Source organism: Vulpes lagopus, chromosome 11 (genome assembly GCF_018345385.1).
Source record: "Vulpes lagopus strain Blue_001 chromosome 11, ASM1834538v1, whole genome shotgun sequence".
Lineage (NCBI taxonomy): Eukaryota > Metazoa > Chordata > Mammalia > Carnivora > Canidae > Vulpes > Vulpes lagopus.
The window spans coordinates 50020082-50047256 of NC_054834.1; the positions used below are offsets into that span (position 1 = coordinate 50020082).

Consider the following 27175-nt stretch of genomic DNA (forward strand, 5'->3'; position numbering starts at 1 on the left):
CAGCAGCGACGAGGGAAGAGATCAAATGTGCAGCTGACACGAGGGGAGGCCCTGGCCCTACGTTAGGAGGGAAGCAGGGAAGCCGTAGGACTGGGGACCAGCTGCGGGTTCTGTGGTCTACTGGGGCGGAAGAGGAATTTCCCGATGTCATGCATCAGACTCACAACCCAAGCTGGCTGTACCACCCTGGCCAGATTTTGTTTAATAGGAAAACAGCCAGGAATTAGAGGCTTTATTTTATTTTTATGGCAATTTGTATCTCCCTCCCCGAAAGGCTTGGTGTGATGTTCAGATTTTATAAAGCACCGAGCATTTCTTACAGAAAGGAGCTATCCACACGGAAAACATCACCAGAAAAGGGTGGGGGTGGGAGGGAGCTAGAATCCGACAGAGAGCAGGGCCTGCCTGGCCCAGAGTCCCATCGAGCTCCGGGGAAGAGCCTGCCAGCCGGTGGCAAGTCCCACCATCCCCGAGACCGTGCATCTTACAGCCGGGAACACAAACAGGATCACAAGTAAGAAGCCTCTACACATTTTCCCAGCAGGCAGCCAGGGAAACTCTAACTCTCCTGCCCTGTTTTCATCCCTTTAATTCCATTTTCTTTCTCTCGAGTTTTCCATATCTTGGTTTGGAATCAATCCTGGGCAGCGCTCCTAGGTCAAGAGTCAAGACGACACCTGATTTATGATGCAACACAGGGCGGCCACCCTGTTCTGTTTTGGGAACCTCGGTGACATCACGGACCAACTGTGGGATCTCGGGAACTTGTGTCTAAGAGGGCACTGAGTCAGAAGACAGCTTTCGTCACAGGGCTCCCGGAACCTAAAGGAAAAATGACTATTGGGTAACCGAGTGTGTCCCCAGGGGACTGCTCCCGCTTCTCTCTGGCTTGGGCTTAAGTGACTCAGGTCGTTCTCCAGGGGAAACTCATCTGTGTGGGACAGCTGTCACCAGCAGGACATTTGCTGCTCCTCAGCCTAAATTTCTCATGACATCACTCCATTACTTCTCTCTCCGAGGGGACAGGCTTCTCTCGTGTTACAAGTTTCTCAGTGGCTGCCTGCAGATAGCTGGGCTACCGGACGAAGCCTCTGCTCCTTATTCAGAGGCCTGTACCCGGCGTGTCCCAGGAGGGAGACTCGGTTAGATGAAGTGCTCCCGGAACATGCAGCTTTCCATTACGGAAGCAGCAAGCCGAGACGCTGGGCCGTCAAGGCGGACTTCACGAGACTCGGAGAGGCCTCCTCTGGGTCCGGGCAGCGGTCTGCCTGCTGAGGGCTGCGGTCGCCGACGCCTGTTTATATCCTACTTCATGGAGTCACAAGGAGCAGACACGTGCGCATTTACCCTGGCGGCGGGGCCCACTCAATTGCCTCAAACGAAGCAGGGAGGGTGGGAAGAAACGGTCCACAGACAAAATCACCCGTGAGCACGGCCACAGCAATTTTTAATTTGCCTAAAGAAAATATGTGATTTCAAGATGCGATCGGGGAGCAGCGTTCCCGCGGTGAACAGAGCACGCACGCAAGCCGCTGGCCGTCTCTGAACAGGACTCCGAGCTGGGAAGCAAATCCCACCCCGTCTTCCCCACAGCCACCCCGTGAGATGAGCTGCACCAGCCTCTGCAGGTTTCTTCGCGGCAGAAGGTGTGCTCGGCGTCAGCACGGCTGCTCTCTCAAGGTCTCACACCACCAGTGCCTCCAGGGTCTGTATAAACCGTCCGAAAGGTCAGATTTATTCTCGGTTCTCTAGAGTGGTACTCTCTGGGGACTCGGTGCTGAACAGAAATATAAATAATGCTGACATGAACACATTTATGACGACAGGACGATTTTGATTTCACCCCCCCTCGTCCCCTGTGAGCATCAGTAAAGGATCTGAAGTCTTGTGGAGAAAGGTTTTCTTCTCTGAAGCCAAGCACCCCCGCCCCCCGCCCATCACTCTGATAAGCCAGCGCCTTCACAGGGAGGTCTGTATCTCTTGTAATCGTGGATCTTCCTCGCAGCTTCCTGCCACTTCCCACATCTCCTAAGCACATAAGCGGCTGAGAGCCAAGACGGCCATGAGCCCGCACTCCCGTGCTAAGCGTTTACGTGCACTTGCACACCCTACAGGTGACCTGGCTTTAACACACGCAGGCCTAAGGTGTGAAGCTGTGCTAGCCACTGGCTACCTGAAGCTATTGAAACGAATTTAACTTAAATTAAAAATTCAGTCTTTCAGCACACTAGCCCCATGTCAAGAGATCAAGAATAGCTGTGGGTACTACACGGGGGCTTAGGAGATGCAGATACTTCCCCCGTCACAGAAAGCTCGACTGGACGCCACTGCTGCGGATGTTTGCTCTGTAGAATCAAAACTCCTTGAAAATGTGCCACTGTCCTGCCTCTCGATCATGATAAAAGCAACTTGCTTTTGATCATATGTCCTAGGGAAAGTACTACTCGTGGCCGTCAAAGCACCGCCTCCGTGTGAATCCAAATTCCTTGCATGTTCTCACCTGCCAGTCGGCTTGTGTGGCTCCTTCCATGATTAACAAGGTCCCATGATCCAAGGGTATCTTCACTCTTTCCACATATGTGTAGTCTCCGTTCTCTTCCTAGAAAACAGCATTCATTGCACTACATTTTCTGCTTGTGTGATCAAGATGCAGCAGAACCTGACAATGGTCAAGGGATGTGAACCTCTGCTCAGCTAGACTGCAGGGGTTCACCTACTGGCTCTGTGTGCGGCAGCTGCTGGGCCTTAGGCAGGTTGTGTCACCACTCTGTACCTTAGTTTACTCGTCTGTAAAATGGGGACGACGACACGACCTGCCACATCGGGCTGTTTTAAGCCTCCACTGATGCGATTTGCATAAGTCACTTGGAGACTGGCACATATTAAGTACAAGTGCCAGATATTATCATCATCAGCATCTAAAATGAACAAGAACCCGTTCTGGCCTGTGAAGAAATTAAGTCCCTTACACCACAACTCTTTACGTGTGTTTTATGCTGCACTCTGTGTTTTGACATAGTGTGGAAAAAAAATGGGCTTTTAAACAAGACGTGGTATGATGAGTTCTCATCGCCTTTTTACAATTTATGCTAATTCACTAATCATGCCTATGTTAAAACGGTTTACAACTCTTCCTATAGTTCCTCTGGCGTCTTGGAGATGTATTCTTGTTTCTTTCCAGAAGCATCAACAGCAAGATTTTCTTAAAGAAGGGAGCTCTGGCTTGACCCGAACACTGCTGCAAACCGGGACTGGCGGTCAAACACTTCAGATACAAATGCCTTGCATTTACATTGCCCCTCTCCTCCAGGGAGCTCAAAGTCAACTCCTGTCCAGGACTCTAGTGGAGCTTCTGGCATGGCCTGGGAAACAGCCCAAAGGTGGGGTCCTCCTGCTTCGCAGCCAACAAAGGAGTGCATCCGAAGAGCTAGTCAAGAGTTGAGACCCAAGTTTCCTGAGTTTTCCACGTCCATTCTGGGCAGATCCACCCATTCACCTACTTCACTTCTGATGCAAGGGATTGCGTTTGGCTTACTGTAGGATTGATTTCACTGCAATACTGTGTTTATGTTTATACTGTAGGAGTGCTTCTCAGAACATAACTATTTATAATGATTTCCTTTACGAAAGTCAAAATCAAAACAATAATGAACTTGCATAAACAGTTTAAGTTCCAGGTCCTGACCCTTGGCAGTGACTTTGTGGAGCACAGTCCTAACTTTTACAGGCAGAAGATAAAAGCAATGTTTGAAATAACTTTTGGTCTTGGTGATTGACTTTAATTATGACGCCACCTTTTCTTTTGTAGTAGCAAGTAATAACTAACCTCTGACCCCTCAGCCAGCCAGAGGGCAGTGCGAAGGTGACCCGGCCCTGGGTGGCCCAGGTGCATTTCCGAGAAGCAAAAGGCAGCTCTCTGAAAAAAAGGATGCCAACCACAGAAGATGTATGTCCTGCTGGACAAAGTATACCAGAAGGGAGCGCATCATCCATGAGATCAGAGGCGCAAGCCTCCTGGATTTAGGCCGCAGAGTCCGTTACCGACCACGGCTCAACACAGGGAGGAGCAGACCTCCCGTGGCCCTCCGCATGCCGCATGCTCGGAGCACAGCGCGACCTACTCTAAGTGCAGACACGGGACAGGGCGGCGTAGTGGAGAGAGGAAAGACGCTGAACCGCACATGAAGCCAATCCTGAGACAAAGATCTCTTCAAGCGGTAGAAACACTACTGAGGAGGAAGGGGCGCCAAGGCCAGTGGAAAAGGAGTGAGCACTGTACTTCCGCCTGGAAACATGTGGCGGGCACAGAGCCAGCAAGGAAGAGAGGGTTCCACGTGGCAAGGGGGAAGCATCAGCCCTGACGGAAAGTGACGTTCAACAGAGCCATGTTTCACTTAATGTTCCTAAGATCTGAATTTTTCAAGTGAAAGAAAGCCTCAGGTTGCTGTTAAACACACTACATTCCATTTAAACTTTAGCTCTACCTAAAAGCAGAAGACGGAGCTCCTTCACGAGGGATAGAGCTACTCTTGATCAGTCCCCAAAGGACAGTGAGACCCAGGGCACCCACTGTAGGAGGTGAGGTCATTACTTTGCTGCTTGTTATCTGTCCCTTCCAACTCCCTTGGCTCTGAAAGCACATTCCTAATTTGTAGAAGTAGATAGGAGAGGGCAAGGGATTCTACTAAGGCAATAGAGCTCACAGATACATCCTCCTCTTGAGGCCAGAGCGCCAACAGACCCCTGAGCCACCCTCTAACTTAAGCAGGGCAGACACACACTTTTTCCACTTAGGAAACAGATAAAAAAAAAAAAAAAAAAAAAAAAAAGCCAGTGGAGCTCATGTGGCTGTGCCTAAAGCTCAACTTGATAAATGGATAAGCAACACTGGAAGCAAGGGTCAGACTGTTTAGAGGAGTGCGTTCACAGCCATTAAGCATGCTTAAGTTACCAAAACACGGCTCTGTAGCCCTTTTCATTTACTTAGGTCTTTCTTCAAAACAAAACAAAACAAACCCCTAAAAAAACCCATGGCTTAGGATAAAATTTTCCATTCCTGATCTCAGTTAAAAGAGGCTTTTTAGGGGCGCCTGGCTGGCTCAGTCAGTAGAGCATGTGACTCGATCTCAGGGCTGAGTTCAAGCCCCATGTTGGGCAGAAAGCTTTTTTTTTTTTTTTAAAAAGAGGCTTTTTAGGGCTCCAATCAGCTTACAGGGTGGGCTCTGTTGTCACTGACGTTCTGGTTTTCTACACAAAGTTTTACAAGTAGATGAAAAAAGCAAAAAACATGCTTTTATATGGATTCTGATCAACACTTCCCCCCCCTCCCCGAGCACAGCTGGTTCATCTGAACACTCGATTATGATTCCCAAAGAGCGCTGGGGCTTCCCGAAGTTCTGCACGCCCACCTCTGCCTCTCAATGTAAACCTATTCAGTTTCCTTTAGAAAAATGGTATTTAGGGGAAAAAGTCTGGCTGTATTTATCGTTCTGTCATTACTAACCATCCAACAGATAGGAAACCTAAATATGTTTCTTTTTTTTTTTTTTAAAGATTTTACTTATTTATTCATTCATGAGAGACACAGAGAGAGAGGCAGAGACACAGGCAGAGGGAGAAGCAGGCTCCATGCAAGGAGCCCGATGTGGGACTCGATCCTGGGTCTCCAGGATCACACTCTGCGCTGCAGGCAGCGCTAAACCGCTGCGCCACCGGGGCTGCCCCCCTAAATATGTTTCTTTTCATTGGAAAGGTAACTTCACATTTTATAAGCTGTATGTAGATTTTTTCACATATTCGCTCCTTTCTTGTCCTAAAAAGGTGCCCTAGGAATTATAACCAACGACCGATGCTTGAAAATCTGCAGCAGCGGTGTTTCTCTCTACTACAAAAGTAACACACGTTCACTGAAGTAGGAGACACATGTAAACGACTGGTTTGATGTCTGCCTTCCTGCTCCCTCCCCGATAAACCCCGTGAACAGAGGACTGCGTCGTCCCGCCCTCTGAAACATGCTCAGCGCCTACCGCACGCACCAACCAATACCTGCTGAATGACTGAGCGCCAAGAGCACCTAGAACATACAATCCTATCATCCAGGATCAGCGCCGTGCATGCACAGGAAACATCCTCTCTACATAATCACTTTACACTTAGAACATTAGAACGTGAGCAGGTTTCTTCATCTCAAATGTACAGTATTTCAGAAATGGAGTTACAGAATATTCCTTTATATGAACATATCTTTCCTTCTTTAAACTCACAAATATTTTTTCACCACTCGTGTCTGTCAGGCACTGAGCTAACGCTAAGAATATAGTAATGAGGTATACAGTGTTGGACACGGAGATTTTAATACACCAGCACTGCTGGAAAAAAAAAAAAGAAGAAGAAAGAAACAAAGGCTACTGTAAGTAGATCCTGGGCAAAACATTTTTGATTATTTTTCTAAGGATATGCTCTCAAAAATGGAATTACTGGATCCAAGAATATGAACTTTAAACCAGTTTGATTTATACCATCAAACTGCTTAAGAAGGTTGTGGCAATTTAGAATTCTATCAGGAAAATACTACAGTACCTATCTTTTGGTCACATCACCAATACCAAACATTACCAACTGAAAATGACGAAAAAAATTCAGGGGAAAAGTGACAATTCATTATTCAAACAGAGAATTCTTTAATTATTAACCCAGTTCAACATTTCTTCCCATGACTATTTGCCATTTGCATTTACTCTGTTGTCAACTCTCTGTTCATGTTCCTTGTCCATTGTTCTACAGGATGTTAGTATTTCTCTTATTGATCTGTAACCACAGATAGTGAGATGTTTATCCTTTGTCATACTTTCTGCAAATATTTTTCTCATTTGGTATTTGTCCCTTAACGGAGTTGATGATATTTAACATAGAGTAGCTCAAAGACTTTTGGAGTCAACTCTGACCTTTCTTTGGTTCTCCTTCATGGTTTTTATGCTTAGAAAGTCTTTTCTCAACCTGGGGGAAGTTAAATATACAACTGCATTTCCCTTTTGGTTAACAAAAAAAAAAAGAGTTACACTTCTTTAGATTTAACTTTTTAATCTACCTGGAATTTGGCTTCCCCCAACACCAGGCTTTTTTTGGTGACAATTTCCAAATACTTAAACCAAGGCATCCTGCTAGACTTTTTGGACAGGATCAACCAGTGTATGCTGCCCAGGGACAAGGCTTGTTAGGAACTATACGTACATCATTGCTAATGCTCATTACAACCCTGTAAGGGAGGTGATACTTTCCATTTTATCATAAGCAAAGGGAGCTGGAGGGAAAGCACATCTCCAAGGCAGAAGGCCACAGGAGGAAGGCAGGGCTAGGATTTGGACTTAGATCTGCCTAGCTCTAAAGCTTATATTCTTTCCATTATAACTGTGTTCTCCAAAGTGCACTCTATTCCTTCTGAAATCCCACAACACTTTCTGTCCTAATTACATGGCACCCTGACTGAACTGTTGAGGGTCACAGACACCAACAAGTGGCATAAATGAGAAGTGTGGGCAGGATGCAATGCAGTGGGGGAGTGGAAACCGTGCAGAACCAGAGAGCATGGGGCCTGCACACAGGTGGAGCTGCTCCACGGCTCCGGCTCACTGTTCCTTCAGGGTTGTCTGATTCTCTGGGTTTTCCAGGGAGGCTAATATATGGGATTTTTATGTGAAAGCTCCTGAGTCATAAATTTTGACAAGTAATTGGGTTTCTTTAAAAACGCTGAGCTGTATAAATAAGTCTGAGGAGCAGATTCACCACAAGAGCTGCCCACCGGGGCTGATGATGGGCCCATCCCATGACTCCTTCTATGCCCACGTCTTGTCATCCTATCTGGCCTGGAAGTTCCCAAGCAAGGCCCGTTGTAATCTGCTGGGCTTCTTTGATCCTGCTTTGCATTCCACACAGTAGTGCCTGATAGAAAGTTCAGGAAATCTGCTATTTCAAGTATATATTCTTAATGCCAGTGACCCAACTCAAACAGAAAAGGTCATTCAAAGCAAAATGTACTTCCAAATTAGTGATTTCAGTTTACAGTGAGAGATCTGAATTTTCAAGTCATCTTTGATCCTCTGATAAATAGAGAAGCCATTTTTTTAAAAGATTTTATTTATTTATTTATTCATGAGAGAGAGAGAGAGAGGAGAGAGAGAGAGAGAGAGAGAGAGAGAGAGAGAGAGAGAGGCAGAGACACAGGCAGAGAGAGAAGCAGGCTCCATGCAGGGAGCCTGATGTGGGACTCCATCCGGGGTCCCCGGGTAATGCTCTGAGTCAAAGGCAGATGCTCAACTGCTGAGCCACCCAGGCGTCCCCAGATAAGCTATTTATTAAAAAATTTCCATCATTTCACTAAGAAGATGTTGATAAAAACAAAACAAAATGAGCAGAAAGAACAAAGCAGGAGCCTGCTATCTGTTTCTCATTTCCTGAGCTCTCAGGAAGCACCCGACACGCAGTAACTATTAGTTTCTGCACTGGAGGCATCAGGGAAGGCTTCAAGGCTACAGAGAGCCTGAATCCTAGAGCGGACTTAAGTTGACAGGTAGGTGGAGAAAGGTGGAGAGTGAGCGCAAGGGAGGGCAGAGAGGTGATCTCAGGGATTGGTGCAATCTCACAGGGAACAGGCAAGGCACCGAAGCAGGTTGGGCATAGATTATGTAAAGATTTGACAGACTGAGTGAGGAGTGGACATTTATCTTTTGTTCCAATTGGAGCAAATAAAGGCTTCTGAGTTGGGAAACAAAGTGATGAAAACAGTGAGCCCAATCCTGGCTCTCTGCTTCTCTTTAGCTATTCTCTTGCTCTGAATGATGATGTGCGGTTCTGTAGCTTCCCACATTACCTACATCGTTAGTTCTAACTCAGTGTAACAAACAGTTATCTGAGACACGCTACGCAGTGATTTACCAGTGAGCTTCAGCTGCCTCATCTGTACAGCGGGGCGATTAGCGGTATGGACTCTCCAGGGTCATTGGAGGGCTGAATATAAAGCACTCACAACAGGGCCAGGAAGAGGCAGCACCACATATTTGCTATTTATCATCATCAGTATCCTGTTGTCGTTCTGACAATTCCCAAATGATGTTCCTAGCACAGGCCTGTCATCTGAACTGCATACCTAGATAGCCAATGGCCTGCTTCCTGCTAGAAGTCCCAGTATCTCCAACTTAGCAGATAGAAAGAACTCTTGATTCCATCTACAAATCTTCCTTAAACAAGACCACAATCGAATGCAAAAATCCCTGCTCCATCTCCATCTGAGTAAATAGCACCTCTACCCACCAACTGCTCAAGCCAGAGACCTGGGAGCCACTGATTCTTACCCTCGTATCTAAACTATGGTTGGCAACTTCTATTGGCTCACCCTCAAAAACACACCTCAAGTTCATCCACTTCTCTTCATCCTCATTGCTACCACCTTAGTTCAAACCAGGAGCCTCCCACCGAGTCTCCCATCCTATTTATTCTCCTGCTCTTGTCTTTCCTCAAACCATTCTTCACACAGCAGCCCAAGTGATCTTTTCAAAATATAACCAGATCGTGTCATAATCCCATTTACTCCTACTGAATTTGGAATAAAATCCAAACTCAGAGTTCTAACTACAAGTTGTAATTATTTCTCTGTTCATTTGATTACTGTCTAGCTCCTAAGACCCCCACGACGGTAGGCCATGTCCACTGCTCTATCTTCAGAGCTGAGCTTAGTACCTGACATATAGTAAGTAGGTGCTGAATTAGTATTTGAGGGACAGAGGAGATAGAGAGAGAGCAACCTGTTCTGACTCTTCATGTGAGCTGGGACTGTGATCTCGGGGTTGTAAGATCGAGCCCCCCCATGGGGTTCTGTGCTCAGCGGGAAGTCTGCTTGGGATTCTCTCTCCCTGCCTCTCTGTCTCCTTCCCCCCCGCCACTGATATAAATAAATAAATAAATAAATATTTTTTAAAAATGAAGATAATTTCTATGTGAACCTGACCAAGAGAACAGTGATATCATGAACATAAATGGACTTACCAACAGGTAGAACTGTGGAATTTTCTGAGAGAACAATAATACATCTGATTTTATAATTTCAGTTCAGAAGCCACATATGCTATTTAAAGTGGAAATGCCCCCCCCCCCAATAAATAAATAACTAGAAATGTCCTCTGAACACGTAAAAGTTCCACCTGAACTTGAGATAAAAGTCAAGACTGGAGATAAGAGACTCAGGAAGTCACTCCACCTTAAGAAGGAACCGTTGAAGCCATAAGAACAAATGAAATCATGTTTATTAATTTATTCAACCAAAATACATATATACCCACACACAGTGCTAAATAATGGGGACGTGGTAAGAGGGAAATTGACCTTGCCCATATAGCATTTACAATCTATAGCCGGTTGATAATCTCCTAAAAACTAACGGAAACAGAATCAAAGATAATTTTGAATGTCTGTATCAGAGGGGTTGAATGGAAAGGAAAAACCCTTAAAGGAGGTAGGGAAATAGCAATGAGAAAAGAGTGAGAGTAGCTAAAACAACAGTATTCCAGCCAATAGGAAAAGGAAAAGGCAGCTAAGAGATGGTTGAGTTTCAAGCAGAGAGGTGATGGATACGGAGACCAATATACAAGGAAGACAGAATGATGATGGAGAAAAGGCTCTTTAGGACAATGGTACCTCTGTGTTATTTTTTTTTTTAACTTTTATTTATTTATTTATTTATTTGTTTATTTATTTATTTATTTGATAGTCACACACACACACACACACAGAGAGAGAGAGAGAGAGAGAGAGAGAGAGAGAGGCAGAGACACAGGCAGAGGGAGAAGCAGGCTCCATGCACCGGGAGCCCGATGTGGGATTCGATCCCGGGTCTCCAGGATCACGCCCTGGGCCAAAGGCAGGCGCTAAACCGCTGCGCCACCCAGGGATCCCGGTACCTCTGTGTTAGTAAAATGATGGAGATGGATCTACAGAGCAGGTGCTCAAAAGTGAGTTCCGTCGTAAGGAAAGGCAAACTGCAGACGTAGAAAACTTATTCCAGAATTTGTGCCTCAAAAGCAAAGAAACAAAAAGCCACCCCAGATATTAGTAAGAATGTCTGCAGAATCAAGGAAAGGGTTTCCTCAAGATGGTAAGAGGTAGAAAGGGATTTCCTGAGCTCTCTGGTCCAAGCACCGATACATGATGGAGCTGCCTGACAAGCACAATCAAGGCTTTCTGCAGACCGAAATGATTATTGAAACCGAACGTCAGCTTGTGCTACAATTATGCAACCTGCTGAGGGCCAGCTGTCCCTTTACTTGTCTTGCCTCCCAACTTAGGACTATGCCAATGCTGTCTCCCTCTCTGCCTTTTTTAAAAAAAGATTTATTATTTGAAAGAGAGACAAAGAGTACACGTGCACGTGTGGGGGGGCTTGTGGGGGAGAAGCACAGGGAGGCAGTCTTCAGCAGACTCCCCACTGAGCGCAGAGCCCAACTCCAGGCTGCTGGACATGGGGCTCGATCCCACAACCCTGAGAGCATCACCTGAGCCGAAATCAAGAGTTGGACACTTAACCGACTGAGCCACCTGGGCACGCTTCCCTCCCCACTTTTTCAAAGATTTCTTTTCAGCTTGTTTTTCCAATTAAATAATGGCGTTTTCTCTTGCCCTTGAGAGCCCAGCTGGCTTCTAGACTGCTTCAAGGATCATCTAAGCTTGCAGCTATATTTCACTGCAAAGTTGTTCCTACATTATAGAGCACTGATACGGGAACACAGCCAGACTTAATCTTCATAGTGGTAACATACTTTTTAAATCTGACATAAACAAAATATATTATTAGTCATGGAAATTATGGAAAGAGAATAAAGCTAGGACCTGACAATGTCATTTCTAGTTATTCTGCTGACTCGAACCACACTTTAAATGATGGCATCCTCAATATTGATCTGAAATACATTACTTTAAAAAAAGAAGTAGCTGTTTCTGAAACGAGATCTGCTAAAGTAAAAGGCTGGCTGGAAAAATAATAGATTTGAAATCACTGAGGTTATCTGTTCAAACAAGTTTAAGCTTACTTGCCACATACAAATCCTTGGGTTTTTATCCAACTCCTGATTTTTGGCACTGATTTGGTGTGGAAGGTTCTGATGAGGTGAATGAGAATACTAAATAGGCGTGAGGGACTGGTACGGGCGATCAAGCATCATATCCCAGCAATGCTCAGTGATCTCAATAGTTCAGTAAGGCAGGACCTCACCCAGGTCTTGCTTAGGAGGTCTGGGCAGTTGTTCCTCACAACAGAGGCTCTGTTAAAACCTTAGCACGGGGGACCAGATTAGCAGAACTGCCTGTCCTTCTGGATGGAAACACATAGAAAGGCAAACGGAGGGAAATACTGCTGGCAGCGTCTGTTGTTCAGACTTGTTGTCAGCATGGTATTGGGGGCAGCAGGGGAGCAAGGAGTTAGTGAGCTTCAGCAAAAATAAACATGGCTTTACCCTCATTACAGTCATCTAGCAACACTGAATGTGCATTTGCAACCAGAAGACTCGATGTAATGATGATTCCATTCTTGGTAGGATATTTCCAAGAAATGTAACTTAAAGGAACTGCTATCTGGAAAGAGCTCCCAGCCAACACTGTAGCGCCAGAAACAAATGCTCTCCTTCGTCTAAGGGCAGGCAAACGAGAACAAATTCCACCACGTCTGACATCCCGCTGACCCCAGGCCCCAGCCAAAGTGCAGGGTTCTCCAGTCATCCATTAAAACCACATAATTCATTCCCCAACCGTTCTTGCCCATGAGCTGATCACACACAATTCCCCTACTCTCTCCCTCCTGTACCCCTCCACTGTGTGTCCCAGAATTCCCAGTCAGCGATGAGCAAACACTCCTAAGCCCCCAACTTCAAGTGCTCTGAAGGTTCCCCTGTCCTGTGTGTCCTAACGGAAACTTTGCTATCTCCAGGATCCCGAATCCCTGAAGCCTCTCATGTGGAAAGTGACTGTATCTTTCACCTCCAGACAGCCGGGAGCTGCAGCACACGAACACTTTCAGACCATTATTCCCATGCCTCTTCTAGAAATCCCTGCTCCTCTGAGCTCATGTCCCTGTACCTGCTCATCTCTGCCTTCTCTGCCTTGGTGCCAGGTAGGCATGAGGACTAACAAGCTCTTAATTGGTCTCCTGGCTTCCACTCTTGCTCCTTTCTAGTCCGGGTTCCACACAGCAGCAACTGACTCTGTAAGACGGTAAGATTATCCATCAGATCACGTCATTCTCCTGCTTCACACATTTCAGTGCTTCCTCATGTATCTCAAATCTGCTCTTCCTGAGGCTCAGGAGCCTCTCCACGGCCTGGCCCCCGCCCACTCTCCCCATCTCTTCACCTGCTCCACTCCTCGCCTGCTCACTCTGCTCTGGCGTGGAGCTTCCTTCTCCTTCCCCAGACTCACTAAGCCCTCTTCCGCCCTAGGCAAGCAGTCATCTACCATGAAAACAGCACTTAGGAAAGAGGAGAACGTCACCAGAAGGCTTAGGAATACTTTTTAAGAGTATGGCAAGGGGAGAAAAAAAACTCTACCATTGGGACACGATTTTAAAAAGCCAAGTTTGGAAGCAGACCTCCTTCCTAACCATGGCACATGCAAATCTGATGAATCACTTTGGAAAAGGTTGTTCTTCCAACACTAAAAGGACTGTCAGCAGCACTATAAAGCTGGGTGATCCTTGGCAAAAATTAATCCTTCCCAGTGGCAGTCAGGGCACGGATTCCAGCTGAGACAAGGCCCCAAAGCAGCAAATGATGATTCCAATTCCTATAGGACTTCGAGTCTGAAGATAATTCAAGTCCTACCAGAACTACTCAGCTTTATCAGCTCAAACGTACATTTTCATTTGTTCACCCACCCACTCACTCACTCACTCACTCAAACCAAACCATTAAACGGCTCTAGAGCTATGAGCTCAAAAACTCAGTCCACATTCCTGATGCACAGGTCACTTCACCTACTTCCCCAAGTCTCCCTTCTACTCCCTTAACGAATCCCATTTCACAGCCAAGGCAATCTTGGGATTTTGGTTTTCACGGCTATTCATTTCCTTTTCTGATTTCCACATCTGAGAAGTCACTGTGGCATCTACCATTTTTAACAGCTTAAAAATTCACTGATTATTCCAACAACTTTGCTCCCATAACATAGCCATCAAATATCACCCCATTTACAAAAAAGAAGAAAGTATAAATGAGATGGATAGGTGCTTTTGACAGAAACAGAAAATAAAAAAGTGATCTTGTAGATTTCATTTGGGGTTGTATTAAAAAGACCATAGCTACCAACGATTTCTTTCCAGTATTTCTCATAACTTCTCAGAAGAGGCGCTCTGAACTGTAGAGGGGCTGATTAAGAAATACGGATGACAGGCCCGGCAGCAGAGGGGTGCCGGCTCCATGAAATACTGCACCATGTAGTTTATCTAGCTCTTAAATCTAGTCAGTGTTACAGTATTCTAATATCCTCACTTCTTCTGAAGTCCTGGAAAAAATAGGAGTATTGATGATCAAAGTGAACTGCTCACACTCTACTCTCCCCTTAGTGGGCAAAAAAACCAACGAGCAGGATAGGTACTAGGAACTCTAATCCACGGGAAGCTCACACGGCCTACACCATTGGAAGTGGTTTTACAACCATCTCTTCTGGTGCTATAGACAGGGTCTGCATTCATCAGAAGGTGCTAGAGAAAGAAGTGACTTGAGAAATGTTGAACTTGCCTCAACTCAATCACCCTAGGTGGACAGAAGCCCTTCACATTTTCAGGATTCAGCTGATGAAGGCAGAGCTTATCCATGGGTGATGTGCTAGAAGAATAAGGCTTCTGGCATCTAAACCTCCAGCACATCACAAACTTCCTGCTATTATCTAATATCCCCCCAACTCAGCCATCACTGTTTCCATGGTAACCGACAGAGAAATAGCAGCCTGCCAAATGGCTTTTGTAGTTCCTTTTCCAGCTTGTTTTTCAGGATAGAATTAAAGCTAGCTGGGAAAAGAACCAGACTAATCTTTACAGCAGAGACACGATGCATTTTGGAAAGTACAACTGGGTCTGGGACAACGAGTATAGACAAACTTTAATGAGCCCAGCTTGATAGAATAAAAAAAGGTTCCTGGTTTCTAAGAGTGTCCACTAAAGTATATTTGGTAAGCTTTACTTTTGTCTTGAGATAGTATATCCTGACATTGGCCAGAAGGTGGATATGGTGCTATTCACACTGTCTTTAACTGAATTAACAAAAGAAGAGATGGGGTGAATGGAACGGCAAGATCAGGCAAGTTTACTTCCCCATCAAGTACCTTGTTATCATTAAAGGAAATGGTGGGACACCTGGGTGGCTCAGTGGTTTGGCACATGCCTTTGGTTCAGGGCATGATCCTAGGGTCCCGTGATCGAGTCCCGCATGGGGCTCCCTGCAGGGAGCTTCTGTCTGCCTCTCTCGTGCTTCTGTCTCTGCCTCTCTCTCTCTGTGCGTCTCTCATGAATAACTAAATAAAATCTTTTAAAAAAAATAAAGGAAATGGTAATTTACTCTAAAATCAAAGTGAATGAGCAGGAGTTGACTGGCTTGGACTAAAGGACAGTGAAGAAGGATCAGCATCTTGGAGGAATAAAACATTTATCCTAGGGATGATGCCTACATGAGGCTGGCTGGGCCAAGTACATGGATCAATACTTAGGAAACAAAGAGCTCCGAGCCCTCTCAGCACAGGGCGACTGTAAGGAAGGTCATGTAGAGAGTAGAACTGGGGCAGCCTTCAGACGATCAGCAGCTACGGAGACCTGCCAAAGGTGCGAGACAGCACGACAGACAGCTGCCACAGGGGTGGAGGGGATGGCATGTAACATCGACGACAGCAAAATGGCCCCAAACGGATGCTTTTCCTGTCTCAAAACTGCATACTTGAATAAAGTACACAAACTCTCATGATTCTTCTGTGTCACTTTCAGATGAGAAACTTTGACTCAAGTCAAACAGGTATTTAGCTTCTCTTCCGATTGTTTAAAACGAACTGGATTTTGAAAGAGATTCCCTCCCAAAACCTCTAACATACTCTGAATGTCTCGTTGACAGACGTGAAAATTACAGCCTATAGTGGCCTACTAAGTTGGGTTCCTAAGTTTCCTGACAGAAAATCAGACTCCTACAAATTCCGCACAGAACACTAACGTAATTTATACTTTTTAATTTATGCTTTTACCCTGAGTTGTATGAATCATGAGTCATGCTCTCAGAGCCCTCACCGGAGTTTAGCAAGAAGATTCACAATAACCACTTCCTTTCAATCTTTCAGAAAAGGGATCATTATGATGAGATAAAGATGATGTACTTGAACATGCATTTCTAAGGCTGTCAGCTCAAAGAAAGGCTTCTGTGCTTCCAGTCTAGCTTGATTTATGAAGCCCTAAGGTTTGGCGTCAGTTAAAGAAACCTGAGTGAGTCCTTTCTGAAGTTTAAACTTGGGTCTTATTTACCCAAGAACGGAACTTACAGGTTCTGGGGGTAAAAAGCCACTTTTAAACATATTCACTAACGCATGATGATAATTTCCAATACATTCTCCTTCAATTTTCCCATCTTGAACAAACGTCAGAGTTGAAGGGATATACAATTACAATAAACTCAATTGGAATTCAGATTACAGGAAGCCATGACGTATTAGAGTCAATAGCCTGGGGTAGGACACTGACACCTTTATGTTTTTTCCCAAATCTGTTGCCTCAGCCGACTCAGTTTCAAGATCCCAGATGAATTTTCTTATGAGGTCTGTATTTTTATTAAATCGGCCATCATAGGTATAGATTCCTTTGCTACTGGCAAATAATTAGAGGGATATTACCACATTTTTAGTATTTCATGGCCTATATTTTCACTATGCTCATCAAAATAAACTGTAAGCAGCCCTGAGAAGATACAGCTTCAGTATGGGCAGTCTCCCTCTTAAACTGAGATTTTATTCCAAATGGTTCCCTTCAAGGCTGCGTGGTAGCTGTATTATCCATCTACTCATTAACCTAGAACATAAGGTATATTACCTTATGTATATCAGGTATATTACCTTAGGTATATCAGGTATATTACCAAGAAATAGCTCTTGGTTGCCACGAATAATGTTTTTATACGAGAAAACGAAGACCTTCCGCTGTCTGGGGGAGAAATGGAATAGGGATATTCTGGGCACCAGAACACTGCTGATGCTTAATGGCTGGAAACTGCTTCTACAGTAAAACTAATTAACCAGACAGCACGCTTTGGGAATCCTTAGGCTTCAAATCTATAAATAGGCCAAAAATGTTTGTAAAAGGGGGTGGTGGTGAATGTATGTGTGTAAAGAAACAGTAATTGGACACTTAAATACCTGGCAACAAAGAAAGTAACCGAAAAGAACAAGAGGCTGGGATTGTACCAAACATTATAGTGGATCTCCCACAGCTTATGTGCTAGAGCTGGAAGGAAAACTCTCGTAGGAAGGCACAACACTAGCATGTGCTAGCTCATAAGCTCCAGGAGGGAAAACATGACTTCATCTTACTCAGTCATTGCTACAGCCCCAGCTCCCATGACCATGCCTGACAAAAGGTTGGTGTTTCTTACTCCCGGCTTGAAAAGAGGATCTGAACTTAAAAATGAGACACGTGGTGTTCCTCTGCTATTCACGTAACAGGAGTCTTACCAAGGGCAGGCTGAACCATTCATATAAATTCTTTAACTGGGTTTTAACTGAGTAGAAGGCTGCGTAAAAAAATATAACCATACCCGAAGAGAGTATGGCAAAGGCTGGGTTGTCTGCTCCTCGAGTGGTACTCCCGGTACGTGAGAAGGCTAATAATCACCAGCGAAACCGTGAAGTCTCTTCGAAGTGCTCAGGAACAAGTTCACTCAATAAGTCACTGGCAACTGACAATCCCCTGCTAACACAGACCAAAGAAACAATGCAAAGAAAACCTAATCAATGGGAATTATACCAACAAAAGCTGCTTCATGGCATAAATGCAGAACAACACAATATGCTTCAAAATACCATGCTTGGAAGCCGAAATCCATGTCAGGGAAAGAGCCCAGTCCATTAACTATATTCTTAGAAGCATATCTGATGAAGAACAGACATGAGCACTGACTAACTATTTGGTCTGGATTAGGTCATATTCTAAACATAGCCTTATAAGCCTTTCCACACGGACTGGGTCTGCTTTAATGTTATAAGCTAAATGGCTGCGAACCTTGGTTAGAGAAAGACACAACGATAATAAGATAATCTAGTAGAGGTTTGCTCTTTTGAGTTCCTACTACCCTTAGTCCTACGGTCTTATACTTCCTTGATTTGAGAAAATCAACAGTCTTCGTGTCCTTCAAATGTCATGAAATACAGGCAAAAGCTGGGATGGAAAACTAAAGTTATTATGTAGTTTAGTGACAGCTTCTCTAGCCTGGACAGACCACCACCGGTGATCTGGCTTGAATATATACCCTGTTTCTGAAAGCACTGCAGGTTCACCTCTGCCTCAGAAGATGGCTGAGAAGGGAGTGAGGATGCTCACAATGTTCACTCACAGGGAGGCAGCAACACCGCCGTGGGGAAGCCTTACTTACACTAAAGTCTTCTTCAGGGGCATCCTTCCCACCTCACATCTACTAGCTCAAGCCTTCCCTTTACAAGCCCTCCTTCACAGCACTCATCGTGGTTCCAATGTTTCAATAATTAGCACTGTCTATCCCGGGTCTCCCGAGGACCGGGATTACGGCTGTCCTTTCCACCCAATGGGAACGGCCCCCGGCGCTGGCGCACGGTAAGCAATCTGTCAGGTAAGTGAGTGAACGAATGAATGAATGGCTGCTTTGGGAGTCCAGAGTTAACCAGCAGAGAGGCAACCAGCTGAAAACGTTTCAACAAAAAACACATACTCCTATTTCCTACATCTGAAAACATGAGCTTTTAAGAGCTCTACTTTTTTCACAGAATATCAGAAGGTATGAAAAAGATTAAAAAGAAAAAAACCAGAAACAGAGAATACTCACTGGTGGGGGCTTCCTTCTCATCTCAAAAGTGCGTGTGGCACCAAAACTCAGTGAAGCAATGACGGGACATCTCCCCAGCGAAGGTTCATTGTCGCTATGCCAGTCAACGCTGTCCTTCTCATCTCGGTAAAGATTGCAGAGCAAGGAATTGAAGGTGTGGCCGGTGTTCTCTTCGATTTGGTCCTTTAGTGTGCGCAGCACAGCAGGCCACTGCCATGGCAGGCCGGGAAAAGGGATCAGAGACAGTTCACAGAAGACACAGGGTGGCAGCCACATGTAAAACAGAGGAAAGTGTAAAATTGGCCATGTTATAAACAGGGGTGTGGAAGAGGCTAAACACTTGGAGGGAACAGCCAAAGGCACGAGGAGTCCATTCCCTCCCGCTGTTTCTATTTGAAGTAAGGTGACCTCCACGATCTTATTAAGGTACCGAATCAGTACAGCAAGGTCACGAGGGCCAAGCCCACGTACCCATCTTAGCCCTTCCGTGTGAAGAAGCACCTGTCGTTACACTCAGGGCAGCCACCTCCTTAAGTGACCAGGTCGCCCCCACGGGTGCCGGGCGCCCAGGTAGTTGGCAGGGACAGCCCGAAGTCTGGGGAGTGAAACAACTTTCCCGCTGGGTGGGCCTCTGTTCATTTGATTGCTATTTTATCATGAATCACAGACTTGCTTTAAAAAAATATTTAATATTTCCAGAGTGGCTAACTTCCTAAAAATAGAACCTGAAGGGAAAAAACATTCTACAGAATAGAACCATGACGTGGCCTGTGAACTAGAGTTTAACCAGATGCTCGTGTCTGTGCAGTATCTGGGACTCGCCGTCCCGCTGTGCGGGCTGCAGGAAGCTGTGACCCCTGACCTTGGGTAGTACTGGAGCTACCGCAGCAGAGCTCCTATCAGTCCTTGTTAGATTCCTGTCCTTCCAAGAAGCCTCAAGAATTTTACAGAGCTTCCTTTTCTGACAGTCGTTCTCTTATCACTATCAAAAATTATTGAGGACCTCACAGAACTTTGTTACAGCTATGGCGTTTATCACATTAAAAATTAAAACTTAGAAAATTAAACTATTGGTTAATTCATTTAAAAACTACAAACCTGTGATGCGTTAACATAAATATTATTTCACAAAAAATAAACTCTATTTTCCAAAACAAAAAATTAGCAAGAAGAGTGGCACGGTTTTCCAAATCTCTTTAATGTTCAGCTTAACTGAAGAGAGGTGGTTCTCCTGTCTGCTCCTGCATTCAGTCTGTTACAATGTTGTTTTTATAGAATTATACGAAGAAAACTGGCCTCACAAGAATATGTTGTTAGAAAAGGGCACGAGTCTTTTCCAGCCTTTCCAAATAATTGTGGATACTCTGTGCTATTTAACACCAAAACTTAACAAGTGCTGATCTCCTAAATGTCCGTTGCAGTGTGGGATCTGAAGTGTGGGATCTGAAGTCATATCAACAAAGTTCTCATATTTGGTTACATTTAAATCTACTGGTCTGGGACACCTGGGGGCTCAGCAGCTGAGCGTCTGTCCTTGGCTCAGGGCGTGACCCCGGGGTCCTGGGATCAAGTCCTGCCTTGGGCTCCCTGTGAGCAGCCTGCTTCTCCCTCTGCCTGTGTCTCTATCTGTCTCTCTCTCTCTCTCTGTGTCTCTCATGGATGAATAAATAAAATCTTAAAAAAATAGAATAAAATAGATCTGCTGGTCTGGCTTGCACTACTGGTCTTTTAATCCTGCATGATTCTGTAACATCAAGCATTGGTCATGTGGAAAATACTGACCCACTGAGTAATGCAGGCTGACATTCCTGTTGATACATTTCATTATATAATTTTTAAAAATCATACCCATGAATATCACCACTGATCTCATCAGAAAAGACTAATAGAAAGAGGTCAGGATTAAAGTGGCAGATACAGCTTTTTCCAAAATTCTAAATTTCTTGAAAACTCAACTTTCATAAGTAACAAATTCTATCCATTGTTTACCTTGCAGTGACACTCACTTCACTCATTCATGAGAAAATGTCTACTAAAAACTCAAGTCTGAATAATTACAGTTTGTCTGCTAGTTGTTCTACTAAACAAAAATGGTCCGTGATAAAAATAGGTAGTTCAGCCAGCTTAAACAATCACACAAGTGTTTTGCCTTGACAACCACCATAGCCTGGCTTGTAGCAGGAGGGCTTTATGCATGTTTCCACTTCTTCAAACTATCAAAGAGACAGGAGCTAAAATACTGAGTTTTAATGAAACTAATAATGTGTACTGCTTTGAGGAACATTCTTAAATGAAACCAGTTTTTTTTTTTTTTTTTAAACTGGAAGTGCACGGTGGTGAAGAATACCATGATTACTTGTATAGTTTGGTGACAATGACCTGATTTATGCTCAGGCTCCAGCAGTTTTATCCACTATTACTTTTGTATCATCAGTGCAAATTCGACATAGTGAAAATGTCATATATTCTTAGTATTATCATAAAAATAGTTTGGACTTGGCACTCCTCAAAAGGACTTTGCAGACCCCTCCAGGTATCCACAGATTCTACTTTAAAAACTTTATTTTAGTGAAGGATGTTCAACAAAGCATGATATTATAAGTATATCCCATGGCTACTTTGGGGTAAAACTGCCAAGGAAGCATATGTGGGAATCACTCAGCTTTGCTGTGATGTAGCAGTCATGTAAACTGGGATTTCTTATTACGATACGAGCATTACATTCTAAGCAGGGTTTTTTTTTTTTTTTTAAATAAACAACGACAACACCGCATCCAACTTAGATCAGTAAAACAGAAATGTTATTAAACTAACCTATGTTCAAGAGAATAAATTTCAAAGTGAAATCCCATAATAATGTTAAGTAAGCTGTATTTCCTATTTATTTTATGGTTTTAAGCTTATCTTCATGGAGATAAAGATCAGATGCTAGAATGATACACTTAGCAAGAAAAACAAGAATGTAAAAGAGGAAGATAGCTCTTCTGTAATGTGACTGAGAAACTAATTAGCACCTCCCTGACTTGCTTAGGGACTGAGTACTGTGATAACTCCAAGTTTGCATTATGTTTCTAAGTGGGCATATATTTTTACTGGTTATTTTTGGTGGTGAAGTAAGGAGGAAAAAAAGGGGATAATGAACTCGAGGATTAATTTAGACTCTCCAACCAATACTCTATATACAGATCCCTCAGAACTGAATGTCTAAATTAAAATTCAGCATCATCTCACTATTCAGTGAAGACATTCTATCCTTAAAAGACATTTAAGGAAAAGAGTAGGAGAAAATATGAATCACAGAAGTAAAAGGACCTATTCAGTGGGTTTCAAAAAGTGTTTTGTAGAGTCTTAGGTACCACAGAGAGGTGTCTCTGGCATTACAGTAGGAGAAAGGAGAGGTCAAGCTGGTCAAGGCACTCCTTCATTTTCATACATTGGATTCATTAAGATTTAGTTCAAAAAAGGCTAAAAGAAGTTTCATAACCTCTGACTGAATTTTCTCCTGTGCTTTAGGTTATTAAGCTTGAGGTAATAATTTTAAAATTAAGTTAAAATTAAATAAGAACCCCCAACACACCTATATACCTTTAAAAGAATCTGAGAAAGAGGCATCTCTTTTGATTTTGTTCAAGATGGCATATAAACAAAATCTTTTAGCAATAAATGCAAACTTATGAGCCAGCCAAAGTCAAATAAAAGAATTCTAATTTGACACCTTAGTATCCAACAAAAAAGCTTGCTTGAATAAATTACGGTATGTACATGTAGATTATGGGATACTACATAGCTATTAAATATGATGGAAAAGAATACTTAATAATATTAAGACATGTTAATGATATAGTTAAATGAAGTATAGTACACATAATTGAAATTTTTACAGAAAAACTCTATTTCCCTAAAATGAAAAAAAAAGGGGGGCCTTGCTGGCTCAGTTGGTAGAGCATGTGACTCTTGATCTCGAGTCGTGAGTTCAAGCCCCATGTAGGGCATGGAGCCTACCTGCAAAAAAAAAAAAAAAAAAAAAAGACTGGAGCCAAACATCAGATGGAAGAATTACCCAAAATTTTAATATTCTTCATGTTTATCTGTAGTTTGTAAAATTTTCAGTAATAAATTCCTATTACATACGTTGTAAGAAAGACTGTCAGTAAAACATTATTTTGTAGAGTTGTCAGATTGTCCTCAAAGCGTAGGTGGCCATATCTCACGTGCCTTATGTTTACCTAAAGCAGTGGTTCTCAGCCAAGGGCAATTCTGCTCCTAGCAGATGTCTGGCATTATCTGGGGTCATTTTTGGTTGTCACACCTGGGTAAAAGAGTGCTTTGGGCACCTACCGGGCACAAGTCGTGGATACTGCTAAATATCCTACAGTGTACAGGCCAGCCCCAACAGCAATGCATTATCCAGCCCCAAAAGTCAGTAATACCAAGGTTGAGAAATCCTGTTCTACAAGATTAACTAAAATGATGGGAAAGAACTTCCCTATAGCCTATTTAATCCTCAACTTCTCTGTTATGACTGTTGACAAGCAGGTAAATTAATTCTGGCAGGAACATGGCCAGCCATCTGCTGGATGGGTCTAATTCAATTCTCTTCATGTTTCCAAACCAACCTCAGCTAGAAAGGGTCTCAGCACCTCGCTGGTCACAATTCTAAATGCAGCCCTACAAACAAAAGCACACAGCTATCTCTTAGGTGAAAAAGCCACGTCCCCACTCCCACCTCCATCAATATTCTACCCTTAAACATTTTAGTAAAGTGGGAGTTTATTATTACAAATTACTACAAGCTCTAAAATGTGTTGTGTTTCTGCTTATCTCAATGTCCTAAGCAACACTCCAATTCCTTCAAAGTCTCGTTCAATAAAGCACAAAATCATTTGCCAAAGGCAAGATTCCAAGAACTAAACAGGGAGCTATTTCTTGGACCTTAACTCTATCCTTTGGACAAGCTTAATTTATATACTAGAATCTCCTTGTCTACTGTCATGGAAATTTTCAAAAACAAAAGAAGCAGTAGAAATAAGCCAAAAGCACGATAAGATTTCCAGAGTCTAAGAGCTGCAGCCACAGAATGAGTACAAAGCCAACAAGAAAAACACCCGATTTTTTTTTCACAAATGGCAAAAGAGCCTGAGAAATGGAAAGAGATGTTCTGACCTCACTGGCCAGTCATAAGAATTTGGCTCCACAGCAATGTGTACCAGAAGGCTATGGTCAGAAAAGTTGCGGAGAGGGGAAGATTTGAAATAATGGTTCATTTTCCTGAAATCCTTGAGCCTAGTTCCAGTTTATTCTAGTTCCAATTTTTCTCATTCTCAGAGTTCATCTCTAGACCAAAAAATACATCAAGAATGATAAGCACAAAGACTCAGTGTTTGAACCCAGAGGATTTTTGGAACTAAGAACCAAAATGCAACTGGGTAAGAAAATATGTGTTATTTTGTAGTAATCTACATTAATAGTACATAGTCTATAAAACCATACCAACAACAATATTCCAACATACGTGAGGATTTGGTTCCATAGTGATTCTTGAGTAAGTGTAAGGAAGTTCTCCATACCATGCTGTAAGTCTCGGTTGCTTGTAAGTTACATCTAAGAAAGAAAATATAGGGCCTTTGAAATGGTTTAATGCCATTTAGGGTGTATCTACTGAGTGCCATGCAAATGTGCAAGAAACTATGAGAAATACACGGGCAGAGTAAAGATGGGCTCTGACCCAGGGTCCCATGTTCTTAGAGGACATGGGATTTCAGGAGTAGAAGCAGTCAAAGGAAGAAGACGAGAGGGTACATGGGCAGAAACCATGTCGGCAAAGGCTCTGAGGTGAGAGTATGTGTGACTTGTTTGCATCAGTGATGACATGAACAGGAGTGGAGGCACACTGCAGAAGGGTTCAGACTAGGGAGGTCTACAAAGCTGCGTCTGAACACTTGTAGGCAGGAGTCTGTGCCACCAACATCCACACAAGAAACAGGCAAACTGTTCATCCATGTGTCATCTTTTGATTTTGATGAAGACAAAGGGGCTCTGACCAACCACAGCATGCAACCGGCTGTAGTCAGAAGCTTCTGATGTTCAAGTGATCTAGAAGGGAGTTATGCATACATCTATTTTTCCCTACAACTGATATCAACTGCTATCATTAGACTGATAATGATAAAGGCAGCCAACCTTCACTGAGGGCTTACTGTGCACCAGTCATTCTGCTAAGCACTCATCATGCAGTGTCTCACTTTATTATCACAACAACCTTATGAGGTAGGTACTATCATTAGTCCATTCTACAGATCAGAAAAGGAAGGATTCGAAAACTATTTAACTATAATTTGCTCAAAATTAACATTTACTGGACACCTGGGTGGCTCAGCGGTTGAGCATCTGCCTTCGGCCCAGGGTGTGACCCCAGGGAGCCTGCTTCTCCCTCTGCCTGTGTCTCTGCCTCTGTGTGTCTCTCATGAATAAATAAATAACATCTTTTAAAAAAAAATTAACATTTACTTTGTATGACAAAGCCAGCAATCAAAGCCAAGCTGTCCACCAAAAGCCCTACTGTGGAAACTCTGGAAGTCAGGAGAAAAAGTGGACTCCTATTCTATCGCCTGAGTCATAGAAATGAAGCCACTATACTTTGCCTCTTTCTTTACAGAAGATCTGAATTCAATGTACCAGAAAGCAACTTTTACGCTGGAGCATAGACGTCCTCAAGTGGCCACGTCTGGTACAGCAGATACTGTTGGCCTGTGGATGCCCACAGAGGAGCCGGTTCCAAGTCAGGTAATCTTTACAAGCTTACGAGAGCACAGATGCTGAAATGAAAGGACACCAGACTCTTCCAGTGAAACTAAAATGAGAACAAAAAGCCAGTAACAAAGATTATAAAAGAATGTCTGCCAAATAGTATCAGAAAAAGGAACGCTCTGCAAGTTTCTATAAAGAAAGAGGAAAGCTGGCACTATTTAAAGTAATAAAGGTAATGAACAAACCTGAAAAGAGAGATATCAACCACTGATTGGCCCAACAAACATCCTTTGGTTCCTTGACACCCCGTCTCCACGTTCCTGCCCCGTTGCCCAGATCTCTGAGCCTGCCACCTGCTGTTTCTTCTGCCTGGAAGACTCTTCCCTGCCCCTTTTGACTGGTGAGTCCCTACTCATCTCTAGGGTCTCTGTTAGGTTTTGAATCTGTTTAATTAAGACTGGCCGTGGTCAAAGAGGCAACGGCATCAGAAACCATTCTAGAAAGGGAGACCAGGCAGCAAGTGCGATCTCAGACATGTACTTACCCTCTCTGATGCCGGTCCTCTGCTTCCAGGGAACGACCTCACAAAGCCGTTCCAATACCCAGTCGGCTTCTTTTAAGTCAATAAAACCAGGATACAAACACAACCTTGATGCAAAAAGAACCATTATTAACTAAAGAACATAGAAAAGAGGGGTGACTAGGTGGCTCAGTTGGTTAAGCATCTGACTCTTGATTCCCATTCAGGTCATGATCTCGGGGTCCTGGGATTGAGCCCCATACTGGGGGCTCCACATGCTCACTATGGTCTGCTTGAGATGCTTTCCCTCTCCCTCCGCCCCCTCCCCCACTGGTGTGCACCCTGCCAATAAATAAATAAATAAATAAATAAATAAATAAATAAATAAAATATTTTTAAAAAAGAACACAGAGGTGTTCCACCTGGGGGGCTCAGCACTTGAGCGTCTGCCTTTGGCTCAGGGCGTGACCCCGGGGTCCTGGGATTGAGTCCTGCATCAGGCTCCCTGGGCGGAGCCTGCTTCTCCCTCTGCCTGTGTCTCTCATGAATAAAGTCTTAAAAAATAAAAACAAAAAAAGAACAAAGAGAAGACAGGCTAGTCTCTAACCGTTAGTGGAGGAAGTTAATCTGGATGCTTCCTTTCATGGGTAGATGAAATTATCTTACCACATATGCATGGCAAGCAGAACCTAAGTATCACTAGGTCATGACGTTCCAAATGTGAAATAAACTTTCATGTTAAGGCAAATAAAAGAGGCAAAAAAGGAAAAAGAATGCATGAGGGCTTTTAGAAACATGCCTCAGACAGTGCTCCATGACCACCTACTGTGAAACC

At 43.8% G+C, this 27175-nt stretch overlaps 1 protein-coding gene and 1 non-coding gene across 6 annotated transcripts in view; one reads left to right on the forward strand and one right to left on the reverse strand.

Moving 5' to 3' along the window:
* ALKBH3 (alkB homolog 3, alpha-ketoglutarate dependent dioxygenase) overlaps window positions 1-27175 on the reverse strand; it is a 71554-nt gene that overhangs the window by 35316 nt on the left and 9063 nt on the right. For 3 of the 5 annotated variants that reach the window (XM_041773757.1, XM_041773761.1, XM_041773762.1), the window contains exons 6-8: window positions 26365-26468; window positions 24586-24674; window positions 19074-19283 (exon numbers count right to left, since the gene is read on the reverse strand). In XM_041773757.1, the coding sequence (XP_041629691.1) occupies window positions 19074-19283; window positions 24586-24674; window positions 26365-26468 (403 nt within the window). Of the gene's footprint in view, window positions 1-1430; window positions 1778-2500; window positions 2600-19073; window positions 19284-24585; window positions 24675-25748; window positions 25924-26364; window positions 26469-27175 lie in introns of those variants that run through there. The other 2 variants (XM_041773758.1, XM_041773760.1) reach the window with 2 other exon arrangements.
* Window positions 22994-23065, forward strand: TRNAK-CUU. The gene has a single exon. It is a non-coding gene; the product is annotated as a tRNA-Lys (tRNA).